Source organism: Phaethon lepturus, unplaced genomic scaffold, assembly GCF_000687285.1.
Source record: "Phaethon lepturus isolate BGI_N335 unplaced genomic scaffold, ASM68728v1 scaffold16353, whole genome shotgun sequence".
Classification (NCBI taxonomy): domain Eukaryota; kingdom Metazoa; phylum Chordata; class Aves; order Phaethontiformes; family Phaethontidae; genus Phaethon; species Phaethon lepturus.
The window spans coordinates 1-23887 of NW_010529865.1; the positions used below are offsets into that span (position 1 = coordinate 1).

Sequence of the window (23887 nt, forward strand, 5' to 3'; positions counted from 1 at the left end):
CTAATGAAGTCAAAATGCATCATGTAGAAAAATTTTTTCAGATGAGCCTAGAAAATGCCTCTTCTTAACCCCCCTCAATCAAAAATAAGACAAACACAAATGGGCTGCAAAGAGAATACTCCAGCCTTTCCACTGTCCAAATAAGAACAGAAAACCTTTACCTGCAAATAATACTCTCCTTCAACAACATGTAGCCCATCAAAGGCACCCAGAACATAAATGTCATCTTTCTGCTTCTCCACCATCTTGTAATTCAGATGGCAACGGAGGTCCTGCTGGCAAATGGCACGATTTCCCTCGGATTCAGGGAGCTCCATGAAGGAGAAGAGATCATAGTAAACAACCCCACTGAAATAGTGGCCATTTGCTGGAAGCTGTTCGATCCTGCTGGCGTACAAGTTCCCGTTAACAGCAGCGGGATAGTCAGGAGACAGACATGAGTGTGAACTCAGTTCTGCCACCAAAAGGTGACCATTTTCCGTTTCCGTATTATAATGATATGCTCTCGGACCATCTGGGGTATAAATACTACTTCTTGCAAACACATAACACCAGAAAACTTTTAGTCTGAAAGCAAGTGTATGGTATAAGTAAGCAATCCTCACTAATTAAACATGTGGCAAATTTTATTCCAATGTTTACAAGATTGTTTTGAAATTAAATTAAGCCTTCACAGACTCCAATCCTAACCTAATGCTTTTTTCAATCAATGGAAAGTAGACCAAACTCTGATGTTTCGTGTATTGTGACAAGATTAGTGTACAAAGTATATGCTATTATATATGATTTAAGTGGCTGAAGCTATACATTCCTCACTGAGTTTAGCTGCATCAGAAATCAGTATTTCTGATTAAAATGAATGGTAACACTGTCAAGTAAAAAGACTTCTGTAAGGAAAATATATTACCAGAAGTCACATCTTTATGCAGCCTCTTTACTTAAATACATAAATCTTTAAACAATCCATCCATAAGGAATATGAGTTGTATGACATAGCATCATCAATGATTGAGAACTAAAGGAACGGAATGTATCCACTTTTATTTTGCAGGTAAAGTTTGGGGCTACATTTTAGCAGCAGCCGTAAGTTTCTCTCAATTCAGCAAGCACACACCCACAAAACCTGTGCTTGACTTCTAGTATCTGCTCAGGAAAAATACACAGTGAAAACAGAGTCTGAAAAAAAAAGAAAACGTGACACAAGGTCTTGAGCCCAGAAGTAATGTCTGCAGTCCTTACAAGAACATTTCTCAGAGTTAGGTTTCCACCTAGTGGAGAAAAAAAAGGTTGGGCCTTCACATGACCAAAACATTGCTAAACACCAGGGTCAGAAGATGAAGAACCACATGCATAAACTCTCAGGAGTGATCATTTTTAACTAAAGGTGTTATAGTCAACTTATGCATTTCTAAGTTCTTACATATCACATTTTGATTTCCTTTTTATCCGTACAAGTTCTCTTGTCCTAATCCTGTTGACATGTGCATGCATGCCTAAAGCTGATGGGAATTTCTGCTCAGGTCAACTGTACTACATAGATAGAAATGTTGCCCATGAGAACAAGATGAATTAGAGCAATATCACATTACCTGTCACATCTAAAGTGGAGTTGCATGTATTTCCTGAAAGAAAGTTGACGCTCATTCCCATAGCCCATGCTGAGTGAAACTGGACTGTCAACAACAGTGGGAGAGTGTTACCCCAAACAGTTGGGAACAGAATGGTGTCAACCTGAAATCTGCTTGCCAAGACCACAGCTGGGTCATGATAGAGTATGTTCGCACAAGTGAAAATGCCAAAGTAGCCAAAGGATGTATTGAAAGTCACAAATTCTGGATCCTTCGGGTAATTAACCTGTTTCTCTGTCATGAAAAGGTTGTACTGCTCATGGAAGGGAAGGGATGGAGAAAAAAAAGATTAGGAAAGAAATTAAACCATTTAAATCAGACTAATGTTGACTACAATACGCATTCACTTAGATACAAGTAATGGAGAATATGTTTTGTGAACATGGTATATCTTAATTTCGAAATGGAGAATTCACACCACTGCAAGAGGAGTCAAGCACAAATATCCATGGTTCTGATTTTCATGTGTCACTTCCTATTGAGAAGCAGTAAAAATAGAGGACTCATTCAGTTTTAATTAATTTCATTTAATTACTTTCTATTAAATTCAGAATAGCATGAATGAAGATATCTTTAGGCAGTGGCTTTCACGTGTCCTCTGACACCCGCTCTGTAATGAGTCTATGTGCAAATACGTTTAAGCCTGGGAAGCAGCTTCTGTTTCACATCTTTAATCACCCGAGGATCATGCATTTCCTGAACTTAGTAAAATCCTCTTACCTTGTGGTAACGAGCTGCCAGTTTCCCTTCCGAGTCAAAGACAACTTTGGTATCGTACTGACAGCGACCATCATTTGGGCACCTTGGATCACTGGAGTTACACGGCTTCTTGTCTCCCATGTTGGCAATCACATAGATGGAGTTATTCCTCGCCAGGCACTCAGTCTCTCCAGCACTGGTGAGGGAGCAAACCTAAACAGCAGGGAAGAAAGGAAATAGGATATCACAACCAGTCAATCCATATAAATGCCAAGACTACAGATCACAAGAGTGGTAGGATTAAGTTAGTAATTTCTAGTACGAGACAGTTGTTTTCTGGTATTCAACAGAAGGCAGTGGTTTTGTACTTCAAAGCTTAGCGTGCTGCAACTCTGGCTTCACTTCACGTTAGATAAGTGAGGAACAGAGGGGTTTTCTCGTGGTGGAAGTGAATCTTTGCACCTTCGAGTCTCCCGTCTGCTGCCAGCATGTGGCACAGAGCTGATCTTACACTGATACACGGGCTACTCTCAGCCATGCCACTTCAGCTCCCAATTTGGCTGCTGTGCTGAGGTAGCTTAGGATTTGTTTCTTCTATGGTGTGTTTCGTTATCTTTCACCAAATATTGCCACCTCAAAAAATGGTGCAGTTTACTAAGGAAGATAAAATTTGAGCTTCCTTCCCTTTATAATGCTGTGGTGTCAAAAAGAAGCGGGTCCGAACACTATCATGCTTTAATCTGATGGACATAAAATAATTTAACAGAATAAAAAAGCTACCATGTCATGATTCAAAAATATAAATGTGAAATTTTGTAGTATATCCTTTCAGTAGTAGCTGTTATTTTATTCACAAATATTCCTAATATTCCTATATCTTAAACCTATTCTACAACATGCATGGAATACATTACTGAAATGTAGATTCTTTTAAATAAATCTTGACCTCTATGAGTATATTAAATAAAATCAAAAGAATTACAGCAAGAAAAAACTAGAGAGAGAACTGATGAAGGAAATTGTCTGAAGCTATTTATGGCAACTACCTCATGTCTAACCTGCCTTTGTTTCACAGCAGTTGTTCTGAGACATCTAGAACTATCAACGGCCCCTCCTAAAGGTAGCTGTCTTTCCCATCGGACCATTCCCTCGTGCACAGCAGGGACGATACCTTGCAGGATCAGCACACGGTATCCAGTCCACCCGTAGGTCTGGGATATCCTTGAGATAAGGGTATATTTTTTCCCTTGTGAAGACCCAGCTGTAAATTCCATCTTCAGGAGTCACAATGATATGGGCACCCTGGTACCAACAGAGTAAACAAAAAAACACCATTAAGAAAATTAATAAATGGTCAGTGTTTACCAAAATCAATGTTTCTAATGAGGTCATAATACCTGTCTGTCTGCTGCTTTGACAGCTGCTTCCAAAATTGCCATATTTTTGTCCATCAGCATCAAGGCCCCGTCAAGAGAAACTGGCACTTCAGTGTCCTCTGACAAAACGACACTGTGCTCATGAACGGCTGCGACGTAGCTGTCCAGGGCACAGGCCTCCAGAGCAGACAGCAGCAAAAGCACGGCAGAGGCACGAGCTTTAGGAAGCCCCATGTCTGGAGCCTGGAAGTCGCCCAAGAGGAGGACAGGAGCAAGCAAAGCCAGGGGACTTCAAACAGGGAAAGTCTTGCACAAAATCTGGGAATTCCGCAGAGTGGCAGAAAGCCGACACCAGGAGATGCAATCACCCTGCCCGGAAAGTCTCACAACATCAAAGGCAAGAGAGCTGCCAGCATTGAGCAATCCTGCCTTTCGCCACCAACAGAAAAGTCACGGAGAAGTCACCACTGTGCTCCAGCTGGAGAAACGTGTCGCTTGCCAGATTTACAAACGATTCAGGTGTGGCATCGCTGTATTAATGCAGCTCAAGGCAAGCCCAGGTCACAGCAGGAAAACCAGCCAGAGTTTGGGAAATCTCAGCAAAGACCAGCACGGACACATTCCTGCCCAAAGCTGAGGGTGTGGGGTGCAGGCAGGGCTGCAGGAGGCAGGCGGCTGGACCCGAGCTGGGTGCTGCGGCACGGGCACTACCCGTGCCACCCCAGCTCAGAGCTGCTCCAATCTAGCACAGTGTAGTTTGGCTATACCTCGCAGAGTCCCTACTTATCACAGCTTCACAGGTTGTACAACCATGTTAGTAACAGCAGACAGGTATTTAGATGTGCCACCGCATGAGACAAGCACAGCTCTAGCCAGGGGGTTGCTGAGTTTCCTGTAGAAGATCCCACTGCTCTGCTTTAACCATCGTTCCAGGACTCCCGGGTAATCATGGCAGGAGAACATGCTTGTCAGTTGATTTGAACAACGAAGTTGGAAACCAGGATTCCTCTTCAGGTTTCTTTTGCCTCCATTGTGTACGTGAAAGAACAGAGAGGGGGGAAAAAAGTATTGCCAGAAAGGCAGAGGAGTTAGTTAAGCCTGTCTTGGTTCCCCTTGAGTGCTTTGGCTGAGCATCTGGAAGTGAGGAGGTTTCCCCACCACACCTTGTTGGAAAATAGTAGCCCTAGACTTTTGATAGACTTACTGTTGCAGAGACAGTTAGTACAAACATTACAGCTGGCATTTATTGGTAAAATAGATCTCAGCCCAAACTGAGTCTTCATATGTAATACATACATACATATGACTGTGCATATATGATTACCAAGTTTCCTCCAGGACTGAAGATCAGTTAGTTCTGTGTAGAGATGCTAATTCTCTTCATTACCTTTGCCTCTTCACTACCTTCCTCCTCCTTTTCAGGCACCTTCAAGATAATACAAGTGCTAGCAGACACAAAGTCTTTTAGACTCTTGTTTAAGAAAATTCACAAAACTTAGGAAAAAAAGTTGCTTTATTGAAAACAATATTATTCTTAATGCTTTATAATTTCAAATTCTGTTTCAACATTTTATCAGTTAAGGTATTACAAGATAATGAACTTTCTTTAAAAAAATACAGAAAATCACTGTAGCAAAATAGTAGCTTTACCCAAGAATAATGCACAGCAGGCTCAAGTATAGGAACAAGACATTTGAAAACACACCTCTTCACATACAGTGGTGCACTGTATATGGAACACGATTAAATAGGCTGACATCTGAGTATTACTCATCACTTCAGCCAATCCACATGAGGACTTCCAAAAGAAAGGCAGTCAGTGTTTAGTGTTTCAAAACAGTAATGCAGCTACAACTAAACCACAATGGGTTGTTCACTAAGGGATCATGTATCCCAGCTCCAGAATAATGAAACACTGTTATGTCCACTCATCTCAACACTAGGTTAAACCACAACAGTAAACAGAGCATTGAAAGTATGTCTGGCTATGTTTCACTGCCCATCAGATGAGTTCGCTCTTCATTACTACCAGGAGGATTTTGCAGGCTGGAACTGGAACTGTTTGCACAAGCAAAAGAACAGGAGAGAAGAAACAGGTTTAATATTCTTTACATAATTCTATGCAATACCAACATAATGGCAAAAAAGCCACAGATTACATGGAAAGAACTACATGGATCACTGGACTTGGTTCCCCATTATTGCACAGAACCAGGTACTATTGCTTTCACACCTGTCATTTCACAGAATCACAGAATGGTTTGGGTTGTAAGGGAACATTAAAGGCCATCTAGTCCAAGCTCCCTGCAATAAGCAGGGACATCTTCAACTAGATGAGGTTGCTCAGAGCCCCGTCCAACCTGACCCGGAATGTCTCCAGGGATGGGGCATCTACCACCTCTTTGGGCAACCTGTGCCACAGTTTCACCACTCTCACTTTGAAAACTTTCTTCCTTATATCTAGTTGAAGTCTACCCTCTCTTAGTTTAAAACCATTACCCCTTCTCCTATTGCAACAGGCCCTGCTAAAAAGTTTGTCCCCATCTTTCTTAGAAGCCCCCTTGAAGTACTGGAAGGTTGCAAGAAGGTCTCCCCGGAGCCTTCTCTTCTCCAGGCTGAACAACAACTCTCTCAGCCTGTCCTCATAGGAAAGGTGTTCCATGCCGTTGATCATTTTTGTGACCCTCCTCTGGACCCGCTCCAACAGGTCCATGTCTTTCCTGTGCTGAGGGCTCCAGAGCTGGATGCAGTACTGCAGGTGAGGTCTCACCAGAGCTGACTAGAGGGACAGAATCACTTCCCTTGACCGGCTGGCCATGCTGCTTTGGATGCAGCCCAGGATACAACTGGCCACCTGGGCTACAAGTGCACATTGCTGGCCTGTGTCCAGCTTTTCATCCACCAGTACCCCCATGTCCTTTTCTGCAGGGCTGCTTTCAATCCCTTCATCCCTCAGCCTGTACTGATATCAGGGGTTGCCTTGACCCAGGTATAGGACCCTGCACTTGGTCTTGTTGAACCTCATGAGGTTCACATGGGTCCACTTCTCAAGCTTGTCCAGGTGCCTCTGGAAGGCATCCCATCCCTCAGGTGTGTCAACCACACCCCTCAGCTTGATGTTGTCTGTAAATGTGCTGAGGGTGCACTTGATCCCACTGTCTGTATCATTGGTAATGATATTAAACAGTACCAGTCACAATATAGACCCCTGAGGGACACCACTCATCACTGATCTCCATACAGACACGGAGTTGTTGGCCACCACTCTCTGGATGCGACCATGCAGCCAATTCCAGCTCAGACACCCTCCTGGAGAAACTATCAGTAGGGTTTGCTCATTAATGCCACAGTTCTGTTGCTTGTATAGAACAGGCACTGCCTGGTGTAGGCCTCTGTTCAGGTCAGTAGGGATTTAGGAAAGCCAACAAACAAAGTATCTAAGCAATGTTTTTACTGCTCATCTTGTCATTCGTTATCAGGTTGGTCATGAGGAAAAAAATGGAAGCACAGCTTTCAGAGGTTTGCTTTATAACAGCTGTAAGTAAAATAAAATAAAGAATAAATATTTCAGCATACCTTCTCCTTGTTGCCTCAGTGATATAGAATATTCCAGTTGCAAGACCCTTTGAGGAAACAAGTCAGTTACAACTGTAATAATAATAACAATTTTATGCAATAGCTCATAACTGCAATAGATATAAAAAGAAAAAAATGTGTAATTACTTACACTTAACAGTGCCCATCCTCCTTGGATGGCTGAGGCCCATTCAAAACCCAGCTTTTCATTTAGAAATCCTCCCAGAGTGGGACCTGCAAATGCCCTGCAACAAATCAAAATGAGCTATTGGCATCCCAAACAATAAAGATAACATATCATATTCCCAGAGATCTTTTTAATTGCATTTTGTAGCCTCCATTGATTCTCTCTCCTTTGTCAACAAAGAGATTGTCTTCCACAGACCTAACTTTCATAGAATCCACAGTAAGTATTAATTCTTTAATAAACCTGTCTAGTTACCTCTTCAGCTGGAAATAGGATCCACATTAGAAAGCTGAATGCACTCTTTTCTGTATCTGGAATGGCTTAGAGGCTCCATTAATGACCATGTTCAAACAGAGCATCAACACTATTTTTCTGTCATAAAAGAAATTTAAACTCTCATCCCTCAAAATGTAAACATCCCCAAACTTCAAGACAAACGACTGATGGATATAGGCAGCGGGGGAGGCACATTGTGACAGATGTGGTCACTGCAAGGTTGAGCTGTATGTAACTGACCTCCACCTTCATGTCTGTCTACCAACGCCATGAAGAGTTATGCAGCCGCTGTCACTTTATGAAAGGTCCTACATGATACGGTCCCACGCTACAGAGAGGGACAAAGCTGTGTAAAACTACAGAGGCTTCCGGGAAGCAAGTCACACAATAAAATCCTGTTTGATAACAGCACAAAACTGAGGTTTGGTAACTTTATACTACCTATAGCTCTACTGAGTCCTATGCCAAATAAACAGGACAGCTAGAACTTCAGTTAGCTTGGAAAAAATGGTGCAAATTTGTACCACTAAAACCTACCTGCACCCAAATAAGACTACAAGGAAAGATAAAAAACCACCCTGGAAGTGGCTGTCCAATCGGAGGACTCTGGCACTTCCCACTGAGTGACAACTCTGAAGGGTCACTCAGCCAGTAGTGCCTTTCACTAATTTCTGTTTTGGCCACTGGGTAATAAACACAGACACACTCGACTAAGCTATGCAAACACAGACCTTAAATAATGTCTGTGGCTGAAAGAGAAGAGAAGATTCTACTCTAAGCTATCCCAGGCACAGGGAAGAAACACAGAAAATTAATAAGGGAGAACAGAATTAGTCAGGAACAGATACCTTCTACCTCCACGTGGGTGGACTTAGCTATGTAAAAAATGAGGGTTCACCCCTCTCTGTATTAAGCATTAAATATTTCAGTGACAACAAAAATGACCACAGAGAAGCACAAGCTAACATCCACTCAATCACTGCAGCTTTTTGATATACAGGGCAATGCATTTCAAGGAAGACAAGTTCAGAGTTAAATCCAGCTGGCGGCCGGTCACAAGCGGTGTTCCCCAGGGCTCGGTTCTGGGGCCGGTCTTGTTCAATATCTTTATCGATGATCTGGATGAGGGAATCGAGTGCTCCCTCAGTAAGTTTGCAGATGACACCAAGTTGGGTGGGAGTGTTGATCTGCTGGAGGGTAGGAGGGCTCTGCAGAGGGATCTGGACAGGCTGGATCGATGGGCTGAGGCCAACTGTATGAGGTTTAATAAGGCCAAGTGCCGGCTCCTGCACTTCGGCCACAACAACCCCATGCAACGCTACAGGCTTGGGGAGGAGTGGCTGGAGAGCTGCCCGGCAGAAAGGGACCTGGGGGTGCTGGTTGACAGCCAGCTGAATGTGAGCCGGCAGTGTGCCCAGGTGGCCAAGAAGGCCAACAGCATCCTGGCCTGTATCAGAACTAGTGTGGCCAGCAGGAGTAGGGCACTGATCGTGCCCCTGTACTGCAGTACAGTGCCACTGGTGAGGCCAGACCTCGAACACTGTATTCAGTTTTGGGCCCCTCACTACAAGAAGGACATTGAGGTGCTGGAGCGTGTCCAGAGAAGGGCAATGAAGCTGGTGAGGGGGCTGGAGCACAAGCCTTATGAGGAGCAGCTGAGGGAACTGGGCTTGTTTAGTCTGGAGAAGAGGAAGCTGAGGGGAGACCTTATCACTCTCTACAACTACCTGAAAGGGGGTTGTGGCGATGAGGGTGTTGGTCTCTTCTCCCAAGTAACTAGCGATAGGACAAGAGGAAATGGCCTCAAGTTGCACCAGGGGAGGTTTAGAGTGGATATTAGGAAAAATTTCTTCACTGAGAGGGTGGTCAGGCATTGGAACAGGCTGCCCAGGGAGGGGGGGGAGTCGCCATCTCTGGAAGTGTTCAAAAAACGTGTGAATGTGGCACTTCAGGACATGGTTTAGGGAACATGGTGGCGCTGGATTGATGGTTGGACTTGATGATCTTGAAGGTCCTTTCCAACCTAGTGATTCTGTGAGTCCATTCTCTTTGTTGAGTAAAAAGCTTTGTTTTAACATGTCCAGCAGGCACCTGTTTAGCAAGAACCTTTTGAATTAAGGTCAACACAATGACTGCAATGCAAGACCTCTGGTTGTAATGCAGCAGGCTTTCGTGTGGCAATAGTGTAGAACAACCAGACATTCATAGCTTACAAAAAGGTGACTATATACCTACCCAAGGGACCACATGGCATTGAAGAGCCCAGACACCAGTCCCAGCAGACTCAGACCTTCTTCAAATCCATTCTCACTGCAGAAAGACAGACCAGTTACAGTAGCGCAACATATTATTGTGTCTCTACTCTCTACTACAAAATATTATTGTGTCTCTATTGAAGTCTGTAGCCTTCCCCTATAGAAAGTTTTTTTTCCCTCCTTTTAATTTACACACACAAGCAAAGGTGTACAGTGGAATCATGTCTGTTTACCCAGTACTTTCTTCTTTTCTGCCTCTCTGGAGGATTGCAGTGCTACTCCTCATCTCTGATGTCTTCTGAATAAGACTCGTAACACCACACCATCGCTTACTCCCCAGGTTTCATATGGCAAATATAAAACAGCGACAGGTGGCTTTTAAGAAGGGAAGACCTTGTACCAAGTGGAACACACTAATAAGAGTAAATCAAGGCACTTCTAGGTCATTACTGCCAAGCCACATCACAGAACTTGTACTTTGAGCAAGTCTGACTCCTGCAGGTGCAGCTGTTAAAGCCAATGCAGTCTGAAAATCCTGTGAAAACTGCTTGCTATTAATCGTCCTCAAAAGCTGAAACAAATCCCATGTTTATGAAATCACATGCAGGTCACCCCATGCTATAAGACCCAATGACTGATGGACTCCAGTGTGTTCATAATACTGAGGTACATTTACAAAATTATATTTGGAGCATAGTGACTGGAGTGCTTAGTCGGAAAAAACTAAGACAAAACAGTAGTGGAAGCATTTAAGTATTACTCACTGCCTTTGTCTCAAAAAGTGGAAAAAAGCCACACTGAAACCCCACTTCATATTCATCCCTGAAAATTAGTTGCAGTTTCCTACTGTCAGTAACATGAAAGATGCGTTGGACCAAGTTACTTACTATGCACAGTGCAGTATCTCTGGAAACACTGGGATAGCACTCATGCCAAGGGAAAAGCCAATCAAAACCAGCACTAACACAAACATCCATAGCTGACTGAAAAAGAGATATTTAAAAGAAGTTAGCTGCTAGAGGCTCTTTTCAAGTAAGGACCCTGTTTGACTGAAGGCTATTATATCAGCTCTCCATGACTGACCAGAAAACTAGGTTTCTTGAAGCCAAAGAGAACTCTAATTGAATACTAATACTTGAAAAATACAGCTCTATGCTTAAAAAAAAAATTGTAAAGGAATTTGAAAATCCTGCGCCCAAATTAAATATTTCCTTATCAAATGCAGTTCATTTTAAGAGGAGCACATAGAGAAGAGGTAGACAGATAAGCCTAACTCAGCAATACATATGTCCAAGCTCCAGGATTGGTTTGTTGCACATGAGAAGGATTTTGTAGCCCAATACATTATGACCAAATAGACCTAGCTAAAGGAAAGAATGTTGAAGATTTTACCCATTTCTTTTTCTCACCAGCGCAAACGTATCATCTCACCAGTTTCAAATGACCTTCTTTAAAAATTAAAAGTCTAGGAGAAAGGAGTTGACTAGTTCTGCTCATTAGCAAGCCTATCATTATCTTTAACAGAGTATATAAACTAGGACAAAAGGACTGTACAGCTGTTTTGTAAATATAGCAGAGTGTTTTGCTGGGAATTAACTTGAGACATATGACAATGCAGTGTTCAGGTGCAATAGACATTGTCTTTACTCAGCTAGCTAAAAAAAAAGTTATAATCTGGCATTTTTCTCAGTAAGCTATATACAGAGAGAAGAAAAATCAATACTGCTGCACAGCCATGCAAATAAACCCCATAGTTAAGAAACACTGATGAAATAGAGAAATTTGAAAAATAAGACAGAAAGAGAACTTTGTTTTGCTGCACTGGAAATGCCACACAATTGGTAAGAAAGGAAAATAAAAAGCAGCGTTCTTCCCACCACACACATTAGGAGCACAAGTCTTATGGGGAGCGGCTGAGAGAACTGGGGTTGTTCAGACTGGAAAAGAGGAGGTTGAGGAGAGACCTCATTGCTTTCTACAACTACCTGAAAGGGGGTTGTGGTGAGGTGGGTGTTGGTCTCTTCTCCCAAGTAACTAGCGATAGGACGAGAGGAAATGGCCTCAAGTTGCACCAGGGGAGGTTTAGACTAGATATCAGGAAAAATTTCTTTACTGAGAGAGTGGTCAAACATTGGAACAGGCTACCCAGGGAGGTGGTGGAGTCACCATCACTGGAAGTATTCAAAAAACGTGCAGATTTGGCGCTTCAGGACATGGTTTAGGGCACATGGTGGCGCTGGATTGGGGGTTGGACTTGATGAGCTTGCAGTTCCTTTCCAACCTTAGTGATTCTGTGATTCTGTCTGATTCTGCGATTAACATGAGCAAATACAGTAACAGTAAAAAGCAAAGGAAAAGGATCTATTTTACGAAGGTGTAAAATCTCAATTTTCACATGCTTCCACTGCTTTACATTCACAGTTTCATGTTAGAAGTTACAAAAACCCTGTTACATGGTCAGAGGTGCTAATTGTAGACTTGTGGACATACATGACCATGGTCATGATAGCCATCACAAAAACATCACATAAGGCATGTGGCTCAAGAAGAGGCAGTTTCAATGGAAATTGTACCTTTCAATGTGCAGTATAGGAGCAGGTCCTAACATGAAAAAGCACAGTGCTGTCATTAAGCCTCCAGATACCAGCAGCCACTTCCTGAGGTACTGTGAAAGAAAAGGAACTGGTATGTAATTTAAAGATGTGAATTTGTAATGTAATTATTTTGTCTTTCCTAATACACCTCTTCTAAATCTTCATCTCCTGAGAAGTACGGCTCCTGTAGAGACCATCATTACACACACACTGGGAATTCACAGTTTCCCTGCCAGTTCTGAACACCGTCAAGAAACACTGAATTCATGTGTCCTTGCCACCAATGCAATCACTGGCAGCAGCTGCTTAGTACAGAGATTTCTTCAGGATACTAAATAACAATGCTTCTCTGTTAGCAGAGTATTTTAGGTCTTACTCTTCCTAAGAAACACCATGCAGCATTACATGTAAATCTCGTGTACAAAGGCCTTTATCAGTTTGTGTCAGGAAAAAGCAGCATCAGAAAACTGGCACTGTCCTTCCTGGACAGCATTCAAATGTAGGTTTCCATGGTCCGTTACCAGTGGCTGTCAAGCAGGCAGTTTTAGGTGTTCCACTGTCATGTCAAAGTCTCTTTCTGTGATGCAGTTAAGAGCTAGAGAACCATAGCCAGTTGCTGCATTGATCTAATTTGGATATTACACATTTTAAGAGATAAAGTCAACACAGCTAACCAGAACACCTTTACTCCTCAAAAGCTGATAAAATTAGATGTGGTCAAAAGCATGGACAACTGGGACGTGTTTTCCCACTCTCCATTCTATACTGGCTGGAAATAAAATGTGCTTAGTCCACTGGAAAAGCTCACCACATTTCAACTACAGGATACTTGTCCAACATCCTTTACTATTTTGGACATTCTTGTATTACCTGGACCTTGCAAAAGAGACCTTCAAGTTGGCAGGATTCAGTGCAGGTGCAAGGTCCTGAAAGACAGATCCCTTTACAGGACCAGGCCCACATCCATCGTTTCAGTATAGGAAGTCCTCCAGTTTTAACTAAATGCACAGAGTGCTTTACTAACCTTACACAAACAGCAGGATAGTACTCACTGGCAGTTTGTCACTTAGGAGTCCAAGGAGGGGAGAAGACAGGGAGTACGACAGTGCCAAACCGAGGAATACCAAGCCCACGTAACCAGCTGGGAGTTTGAACTATGGAAAGGAAGACAAATAAAACAAAAACCAAAACATCAAGCCATATGTGCTGCATTCATTAAAGGACAATCCAAGAATTGTATTGTAGGTGTAAATACCAAAATTCATAATTTTAAGTATTTCACTCACGCCATACAGAGGTTTTTCAAGTATTTGAAGTCATAGCAGAGCTCCAGTTCCCTCCATTTCCATTTCTAAGCATAGAGTGAAAACATCTAACACAACTGTCCTCAGATAAAGCCTAAATAACCTCAGGAAGAAACACTATGCTATGTCCCTACACAGACACACTGGATTCTAACGATATCTGGCACATTTGAAACAGACACTTTAGACACTGAAATTTAGATGGATTTAGTCTTTACCTCTCCAATCTTCAGTTTTATTTCCACTTAGAAAAGCGTAAATGCTGTAGTCATCCACTGCTAATCAGTGCATCTTAAAAGTAAGTAGTGCTGTAAAAGACCGCTCTGGTTTTTCAACTAAGGGAAGATTTTTATGAGAATGAGTCAGAGGCTTTTTGCAAACACCCCGAGGTCTACATTTTCCTAATGCAGAGTCTCATTTCTGTATTGAAACAAAATATGTAATGAACCAAAAGCATACTAGTCTCTCAAATGAGTGCTTTAACTACCAGTTAGAAGGTATTCCAAGATGTTTCATGTGGCATGGACTACATAAATATTCCCCATTTCCGTGCCATATGCAAGCACATGATAATAACTCTAATTTAGTGGTTAGAACACCTGCCAAGAAGGCTACAGTGCTTTCACAGCAAGTATCTGTTAGCACAGAGCAGAAGGAAAGCAGGAAAGCCACACAAGTGCACAATATCCTACAGTGGGATAATTACAGATCCCTCCTGGATGGTGGAAGAGGTTAGCACCAAGTCTCCTCCACCCTGGATGAGTGCTTGAAGTACTGGACTAGAGACATGAAAAGTAGCAGCACAACCACCTGTAAATGCTATTCCCTGGGAAAACAATAAATAAACCACTCAAAAACCATTGCTTAATTTCACACAGGAACAGAATCTTAAACTGTTTACTCCAAATTCATTACCTTAAACACCATGGGGAAAATAAATAAATAAAATTAAGTAGGAAACAAATAAATATTAAAATAAATTAAAAATAAGTAAATTAAATGGCATTTGCCTTTCTAATGAGTGAGTGAAGAAGTCAGCTGGCAGGCTACATAGTTGCAATCAGTTTAATTTTGGCATTGCTCTAAGAGAAGGCAGAACTGTGACATCATGTCCCCGAAAGCAAATGTCCATATCAAGAGATGTAACACTGTCAGTGACCATTGCAGTTTTACAGAATGTGCTTTCACACAGGAGGAAAAAGTCCCTCGATTACAAAACCAGCTGCTTTGCCTGGTTCAGAGAAATACTCTGCAGTTGAAAGCCAATTAAGTGGAAAAAGCACATTTTTAAAGGCCTTACATTTCCTCATTCTCAAAGTTACCGAGACCCAGCGGCAACAGATGGTGTCAATGGAAACTGTGATTTGTCAATACTGTGGAAATCAAGTTATTTGGAAATCATATTATTAACAGTTAATTAGCAGTGTAATTGAATAAGGCTTAATTTTGTTTAGGATATTTAAACCACATTTATAGCCAGTTATTTACTATTTAGCAAGTGAAGACTTCCTTGCATGTTAACAGGACGTACCTTCCTTAGGATAAATAGAGACATTGTGGGATCCAAAAAGCCCAAGCATGCACTTAGGGAAAAGACAGTAAAACAGAGTAGTAGGACTTTCGGCAGAAGAATGAGCTTCCAAAAGGAGTCCTTGCTAGGGATTGAATCTGTTTCAAGAGAAAAGGGGGCAAAATTGCAGTATTTTCAGCAGCATAAGCTCATGATCTTCTTGTTTTAGAAATTAGTATTTCCCTTTTTCTAGTCCTGTTACTTATCTTAGCTAACAAATGAAAGTCAATAGTAGACTATTATGTACTATACTATTTTTATATTAAAAACCCACATTTGATAGGTGAATAGAAGAAGAAAAGTACACAATTTAAATTCCAACATTGCAAATCCCCAGCTTGAACAAAAGCATGTACTATTCCAATTATGTGAAAATATGGTTACTTCTCTGCTAGCCCTTATACAATGAAAATCTCGTGGCTATGTCTCAACCTAAAACAGGCACACATGCGTTAACCCTTCTTATCCAATTAGAGAAACATGCTTTGAAAGTAAAACAAGACGACTGCTATTTATCAGTTGAGATCTGTCCGAATTTTTAAGCAACTAGACATTTGTGTCTCCTACATGTTCAGTTTGTACTCCAGACAGGAAGCTTCTTTCAGATGTCATGGTTAGATGTCATTTCTAAGTCGGGCTCCCTTCCTGATGCTGTCAGTGCTTTAACAGTTGAATGTGGTCTCAAAGTATACATAGAACTAGAAGTTCATTCATTAGCATCCACGAGCTCAGAGCTAACGTTTATTTAACGTAGTTTCAAATTGGCTAGTAATATCATGACTCCAGACAACTTCAGAGCCTGGGGAAGTGTAGGGGGGGAAGCCAACAGTAGCGGCACATGGTTAACCTCTGTAGGTTTCTTCTAAAAGCCAATATATATGAAGTTATTTGCCAAGATTTTCATACTTAGGAGGAAAAAAGATTTTAAAAAAGAAGTATTTTAAAGTTACTAGCTTTTTTTTCTAGAAAAGACTAACAACTGTAACCTTGCAATTACAATCTTGTGTGAAGACTTATCTTTAAGTTAGCTTTCTGTTCAAGCAGGACCATTTAAAAGTTAATCAAATTTATATGACCTCCAGCACTTCAGTTAACCCCCTCATTTATTAACTTTAACATTCTTTTATGTTAATCAGATCCTGCATCGTTCAGTACAAATAAACCGCTTTTGTTATCCCTGTAATTCTGGTTTTCCCCCAGCTGCTAACCCCTCAAACATGTCAAGTCCTCACTTTAAGCAAAACCTATCTCCAGCTTTTTTTTCAACTAGCTGCAATAACAAGCTGATACTAAGCAGATACAATTTATCCTTTACAAGCCCTAAAGTTAAGGAGACAAAAGAAAAGAAAAGTATTTCTCAGTTCCCTTCTACACAGCATCCTTAGTGTTTGCAGAGATGGGCATGAAGTGTTGGATTCTTTCCAGGTCATCTGCACACATCAATTTAGGTTAGCATTAAATCATGGGCCTGATCAAGATCACAAAGTAATTCAGCTGCAGCTTTGCCCTCTGAATTGGATCAGTATCCAGAAGCTGGTATTTTTTTAAAGGACAGTTAAACACATGAGAAATTAAAGTGAGTGAAGGAGGCAGGAAGAAGGATGCTTACCGTATTTTGGTAATATGCACATATTCACAGGCACCAAGACCAACACTACGCATCCCAGAGTAACAAAAGGGACCTCATAACCAAACGATTGATACAAAAAGCCACCTAAAGGCGGGCCCAGCACCAGTCCAAGTCCTGCAAAAATTTCAAGGCTGCCCTAAAAGGCGAAAAAGAAAGCAAGCAAAAAACAGGTCAGTATGCTGAGAAACTCTAATGTAACAATAAAAAGCAAGCCGTTTGTCTTAGGAGCAGCACAACATAGTCAGGCTACTGAAATGAAAAAGGCACTGCATTGCTAAAGGGGGTAACAGCTAATAGTGACCTTCACAAAGTGGGACAGTGAAAGAAATTCCACATTTGTCTGCCGTAACAACCATCACCTCTTTTGCTTTACCACGGAGAACCACCTGTACTGTAGCGTTAGCCCCTCTGCTGTCACCAAACAGATCCCAGTCCTGAGGCAAGACAAATGCTCTAATGATGGAAAGTATTCGTAGGACAACTCAGGCTGAAGCAATCATCTCTCCCACCTTATACTCCAGCCTGAGGGGGAGGACCCAAACAAGCCTACTCAGATGGGTCATTATCTCATGGGATGAGACACATATGCCAAGTCAAAGCTTTCCATAACCAACTGTTTGGATTCAATGACTAGCTGTAGAAAATAACAGTGAAACTGCAATTATTCAGATTATTTTGGCTATAGTTTAGTAATCTGGCATCTTTTATAAGATACTAATTTTTAGAAGGACAATAATACAGTTACACTTAAATCTTGTGTTACACCACCATAGTCACCAATGTCAACTTCTGCCTCAACAGTCAATTAATCAATGCAGAACAGAGGAGGAGAAGGTAAACCTGATATTGTAAGAAAAGTGATATTGCTTATGTTCTGAAGTTCATACCTCCTCCAACAGAGTGATCATGTTGACAGATGCTGAACTTCTCACTTCAACAAGGCTGACATTCCTACATTTAGTAACTTCCCCGTACATTCTCTAGGGTACCCAACGGGCAAAAGTTGGGCTGAAAACTGGTATGAAAAGGGTAAGGAAAGGAAAAGTGCTTTTGAGTATCTAGAACTATGAAGAAGGGCAATGGAAAACAAGGCTAAAAATCCCTCATCCATTCCTTCAGGATTTATGATTTTACCCTAGGATGCACCTTGCTTCAACTAATCAGCTCTTTCTTCTGCCTCCTGCCTCTGCCACCACCATGAGCAGAGCTCACACTAACAAGAACCCACCATTATGTCCATTTAAGGATAGTAAGTCTACATGAATGAATTTAAAGAGGCTTTATTCTCATGCAGAACAAGACATTAGAGTATATAATATGGCAAACAGACCAACATTTAAAAGTTATGTCTTCTGACAGCACTCTTTCTTGATTTTAAACAAAGGTAGCTACCAAGCCACAGCTGTGTAGCATTTCTGATTGTGTTCTTGAGGTGACCTTCATTACCACATCCTGTTTTCAGCTATGCATCATGTTTATTGTGCTGCCACCACAGAATTTCATTTAGTTTTAAGTCTGGTTATACGATAGATAACTAAGTCCCTCTAAGTCAAGGTTACTTTATGTACTTATTGAAACTACATTTTAAAATTTGCAAACAGGAAACCTTAACCTTATTGACTAAATAAATCCAAACCACGATTTTATATATATCTATATAACTTCCTTTCCAAGGAAATTGCCAGTTCCTCACTGCTGATACAATTTAGTAGTTTTTTTGCTAGTTAGGAGCAAAAAATATGTATTTTTATAGACATTTATGTACAAAAGTAACCATCCAAGTTAACAATATTAATAAAAGCATCATGTTTTCCAATTTAATTAAATATTCTGAAGGATGTTATTAACATTTGTTCACCCATTAACATTTAACTCAGTTATTTCTGTCGGTCTGTATTTGAATTGAAAACCAGAGTTTATTGAAAAACAAAGCAGCATTTTACTAAATACAAAACTTTTTTCCCTCTAATACCATAAAAACCACCTAAATAAGGGTAATATCTCTAGCTGAAATGAATCATTGATGACCAGAAATAGTGCCCTCCAGATTTCAAGAAGTTCTAGCTCTCCTCTTCTCATACATCACTTTTATCAATAGATTAGAAAAATGAAACTAAAAGTGTTTCTAGTTTTGCATCTTTCAATCATTTAAATCAACACTATTTGAATGATTTAATCAAATTTCTTGAACCAATCCACATGGATTCTTACTATCCATGTGGAAGTAGTCACTAAAAGCTGTACTAGTATTTTAAGAGTCTGATTTCAACTGAAGAGATAACTACTCCCATCAATGGTCATCTGTCTTCAAAACATAAGCAGCTAATACATGCTGCTTAATTTATATCTGATTGGAGTTATGCTAAGGTCTAAACTTGTTCTAGGATTGTGATTCTAGATTACAAACAAACATTACGTGACGATTTTAAATATGCCTGCACATGAGACAGAAGATTTTCTCCTCTTGGTTTTAGGCTGCCTACTGACAATTTATCATATTGCGGCTACTCGGCTTGTAACACTGGTTTTTGCACTTACCAGGACAGTAGCTATATTATTGGGAAATGCCTTTGCAAGGATTGAAAACGATGCTGTCATCGCTGCTGCAAAACCTACTGCATCCATTGCTCTTACTAAAAAGCACAAACCAATGAACATTGGTCCACTTGGCACCTTGTCCAGCATTCTGAAAAAAACACAAAAAACAGTAAATTGAGATCTCTCAGGATGCAAAAAGTCACCTACTAAAGGTCCTGGTGCATCATTTCTTATTAAAGGACACAGTTACAAGACACTCAATGCTTTCTCTTGCCACATTTTTTGAAGCACACAGGTGAAGTCATTCAAACTCTACCAAACTATTTCTGGCAGCTTTCTCCTTTTCCCCTTTCTTTGGTGGCAAAAAAAAAAGCAAGAAAAACCTCACCTGTGAAAAACTCCAATGCCATCTTTTGTTGCTTTTCCAAGCAACTGTGCAAGGAGTCTGACACAATGAGTTACAACTACCTAATAAGAGCTTCCTTCATTGTTAATAAAACTTTTATATTGCTAAAATGAGTGGCTTAGCCTCTTTGCCTGCCAGGCAAAGCTTCTCATTTGCACTCAATATTTTTAAGAAAAGAGTAATTAAAACATTACGCATAAAAAGCTCCCTTGCTGCTGCACTTTGACAGACTTCTTGCTGTTCATGAGCTATAGTAGTTATTTAACTACATAGAACCTTCCTCCTTTGCTTTCAAAATAGTAAACAGGCTTTGAAACCTAATGAAAGGGAGAAGTGTTCATTCTGCTTTGCAAGAGATAGATAAAAAGTAAAGATGCAAAAAGTTTGGTGACCTAACCAACACCCGAAAGATGCCCAAGAGCTTCCAGTTTTGTTTTGTGCCCATCTTTTCATACAGATGAAAATGATTAGAAGACAAATACAACAAAACCAGCCAACAAAAATTACTCACCCAAACAGAATGGTCACACATCCTGAAACAAACATGCCTGCCACAAACATAAATTTTGCTCCAATATGTGTAAGCTGTAAATTAAATACCATTTTTACATGTTATTATTTCAAGCATAGATCAAAAATCTTTCAAAGTAAGTTAGTATTAAGGAAACAAAACATTATGGGCACTTTATAGCATATAAAGATAAAAGATCTGGAGACACTGCTCCTGCTGGTGTGCCTTCATGCAATACTGAACCTAAAAATACTCTAAATGGTTAAGTGACTTAACCCAGTTTTCAGAATGGTAAGACAATGGTGCAGTTAACTATTTCACAGCAGCATGCTGCAGCTTCTGCAGAGCAGCACGTTACAGCAGCATTCCTCATTATAGACAGAAAGTAATACATTCCCCCTCCAGCGCTGTCAGTGATGCCAAGTCAACAATACCTGTCACATATATGGCTAAGGAGAGTCAAGGAAACTGATTTTACAGCAAATTTTTCACAACCTTTAACAGGACAAAGCTTTGGCATAGGAAGCACAGTAGCTTCAGGCATCCCAGTTCATTATCAGGGAAAGGACCCCACCTTCCTTCATTTCAGACTCCATCACCAGGGTGAAGGATGACAAGAGGCATGCCATAAAGCTAACTCAATCCCATAACAAAGTACATCTGAGCTTCTAATTCCATGCTGTAACTTCCCCTAAGGACAGTAGGTATTTCAGACTCTTTTCTTGTTCAGGCCTGGACAAAGTCCCTGCATTTCAGCCATCATTACTAAAGCCCATATTTTGCCAAGTTTCACTGAAAAACCCTCAGGATTTCTGATTGCTGGACTGTACACCTCTATTGGTGCTCACTTCACCTGTCTGTAGGATGGTACGCTCACTCTCTGTCTGTCTCCCCTGCAAAGCTACTTGGTGAGCCTTGTGCCATAGTTGAATGCTGTCACTGGCACCAAGATTGGGCTTACCAATGGCACTTGTGTGACACCTTGATAAGCCACCTCACCACCAGAGAAAATCATTCACCGTGGGGTTACCAAAAAGACCCTCAGCCAAAGAAAGAGAAGACTGTGACAGTGCAGCAGCACCAGCTGAGGGTATGATCCTGAGCAGCCCTGGCCAAAAACACAAGAGAGCAGTGCTCCAGCATATAAACAAACAAATTGTTATATAATTTATTTGTAATTTCTCCAGCATGAAAAAAATCCTGAATCTGTGGAAACACTGAAGTTGCAAGAACTAGAGACATTTATCTCATATTGCTATCTAATGAAGTGAAGGGAAAACTGAGTTAAGCAGCAAAGTCGTAATAGGAGGAAATGTTAAGAAAAAGACAACATACCAGAAAAGAAGAGGTGCAGCTAACTAAGGAAAAAAAAAACCCAAAAAACAAAACACCTTAAGAACATCACCAAAGGCAAACACAATATGTAAGTAAGTGCAATAAATAGAATTGGGGGTAGGAGGAAAGAAGGTAACAGAAAGAATTGATCAGCAGATTACTCTGAAGCAAACCGAACAGTTAACCAGAGAAACAAAACAGCTACACATCCACCACCCTATGCTACCCTCAAGAACTACAGAAGAGTAATTTTTAAGTCGTACTGACAAGGCTTAGATCAGATTCAGACTGACTGGCCAGGCTCCAGTTATTGCAGACAGAAGCCTGCAGGAGTGCTGCTGAAGAGACATCTCTTTTCTCAGCCTTAGAGAACCATCTTCATGTACCAACCTGTGTCATCACAGAAATAAGTTACAGCTTCAATTATACTTACATAATTTCCCAAGACTAAAGAAGTCAAAAAATTGACCAAAGCAAAACATCCAAAAATCAGGCCAACAATGGTGTTACTGGCACCTTTTTTTTCTGCCTGCAAAAAAAGATCACAACTGTGTAAAGATAGAGGAAAAATCTTGAGATGAATAACATTCATGCTTTGTACACTTATTTTTTCTAATGCTCTATTAGCGTAGTTACAAAGCAATTTCCTTTCTGAAAGGCAGTAGGGGCTCGTAAGGTAACAACACAGCAATTTAAAAACATGTTGCACTTCTATTTAAGCTCTATGTAATTAAAGGAAAAGCAATGTTCATTCATCAATGAATGGAAACACTATGCTGTTTGCTGAACTACTGAACAGGTGATCAGACTTTGTACAGGTGGCTTCAGCTGGTGTGCGATGGAGCTAGCTACAAAGCTTTGACCCCTCACGTGGTAGTAAGGCAGGAAAAAGAGGGCACAGGGGCAGTAAAAAGAGATATGTGTTATCTTCACTGTATCATGCCTCCCCATAACAAGTACCAGGCAAATTTTCTTTACTTATCCAACTGGCAAAATACACTTACTTGGGTACAAGCAGTACATAGGAATACTTAGAGCAAAAATAATTTTAAAATTTCTTTGTTAATACTTGGGAACAACATGGTCATGAAAGAAATGGACTTCTGCTGCAAAAGGCACCATGACCCTTTTTTTTCATCCTGTATTTAAACATTGTATTCACTCCACATAAGCAGAGATTATTTTTTTCTCCCTTCCAGTTGCTAGGTCAGGAAGTTTAACACAGTGAATGATGGCCCAGCATGAGTTAACAGAGAGGTAGCTATAAATAAAGTCGTTGAGTGGCTAAGGCACTGAAATGCAAGTCAAGACATGGGCAGAGTTTTAATCTCAGTTCTACTACCAAACTGCAGTACAACACTGGGCAAAAAACTACTTCACTTCTCCAAGCATCCATTTCAACTTCTATCTCATATCATTAGTTTGCTGTCTCCTCTGCAGCCACAGGGAAGATGAAATTAGTCCATGGACAGGATCCGAGCCACTATTATATACATTTTAGCCAGCAACTGGCTATCCACTATGAATTCCCACAGCTGAAAAGTCTAACTGAGCATACAGACAGCCATAGGGTCCCACAGTGTTCAAGGTCCTTTTAAAAGTTTCAACATACAAAAAATAATCTAAAGAATAGCTGGCTAAATTGTTTGTTTACCTCTGAAGGGAAAAAGGGTCCCAGGATTGAATAGCATATCATTGAACTGAAGTTTATAGAAGCTGTCGCAGCCATTGTAAATAGCTGCTCTCTGGTGAGCCTCCTCGGTTCCTCACCAAGTGTTTCTGGCATGCCATCTTCTTAAAATACAAAAGAAAAAGAAAAAAACAGGAAGTATTACAAGCCGAGAGAGGAAAAAACAATTGGCAAATCAGATTTGAATATTAAAACCCGCACAAAACTTCTACCCTCCCGGCTCTGGGGACTTCAATGAAGCCGTACTACTTTTTCCCCCTCCTGCGGGAGTGCAGGCTTCGCCGATGGGGCGGCAGCTTCCCGCGGGGTCCC

At 40.9% G+C, this 23887-nt stretch overlaps 2 protein-coding genes across 3 annotated transcripts; both read right to left on the minus strand.

Moving 5' to 3' along the window:
- Positions 1 to 161: 161 nt before the first annotated feature.
- Positions 162 to 3862, minus strand: LOC104618474 (vascular non-inflammatory molecule 3-like; the record flags this gene model as incomplete). The annotated part of the gene is made up of 6 exons (XM_010284075.1): positions 3725 to 3862; positions 3485 to 3629; positions 2841 to 2854; positions 2349 to 2507; positions 1584 to 1881; positions 162 to 529 (listed from the first exon to the last, which is right to left on the minus strand). Coding segments are annotated over exons 1-6 (1044 nt in total), but the record flags the coding sequence as incomplete, so codon positions are not given.
- A 1336-nt stretch (positions 3863 to 5198) lies between these two features.
- Positions 5199 to 23675, minus strand: SLC18B1 (solute carrier family 18, subfamily B, member 1). Of its 2 annotated transcripts, none has more exons than XM_010284073.1 (13): positions 23540 to 23675; positions 22319 to 22414; positions 20551 to 20624; positions 19634 to 19781; positions 17075 to 17231; positions 15427 to 15563; positions 13644 to 13745; positions 12571 to 12662; positions 10885 to 10980; positions 9978 to 10052; positions 7431 to 7524; positions 7280 to 7326; positions 5199 to 5761 (listed from the first exon to the last, which is right to left on the minus strand). In XM_010284073.1, exons 1-13 carry the CDS (start codon positions 23669 to 23671, stop codon positions 5689 to 5691), a joined length of 1323 nt encoding a protein of 440 aa, XP_010282375.1. In that variant the 5' UTR covers positions 23672 to 23675; the 3' UTR covers positions 5199 to 5688. The 2 variants fall into 2 exon arrangements, with proteins under 2 accessions (XP_010282375.1, XP_010282376.1); XM_010284074.1 differs by having other exon boundaries at positions 5689 to 5755.
- Between the last annotated feature and the right edge of the window lie 212 nt (positions 23676 to 23887).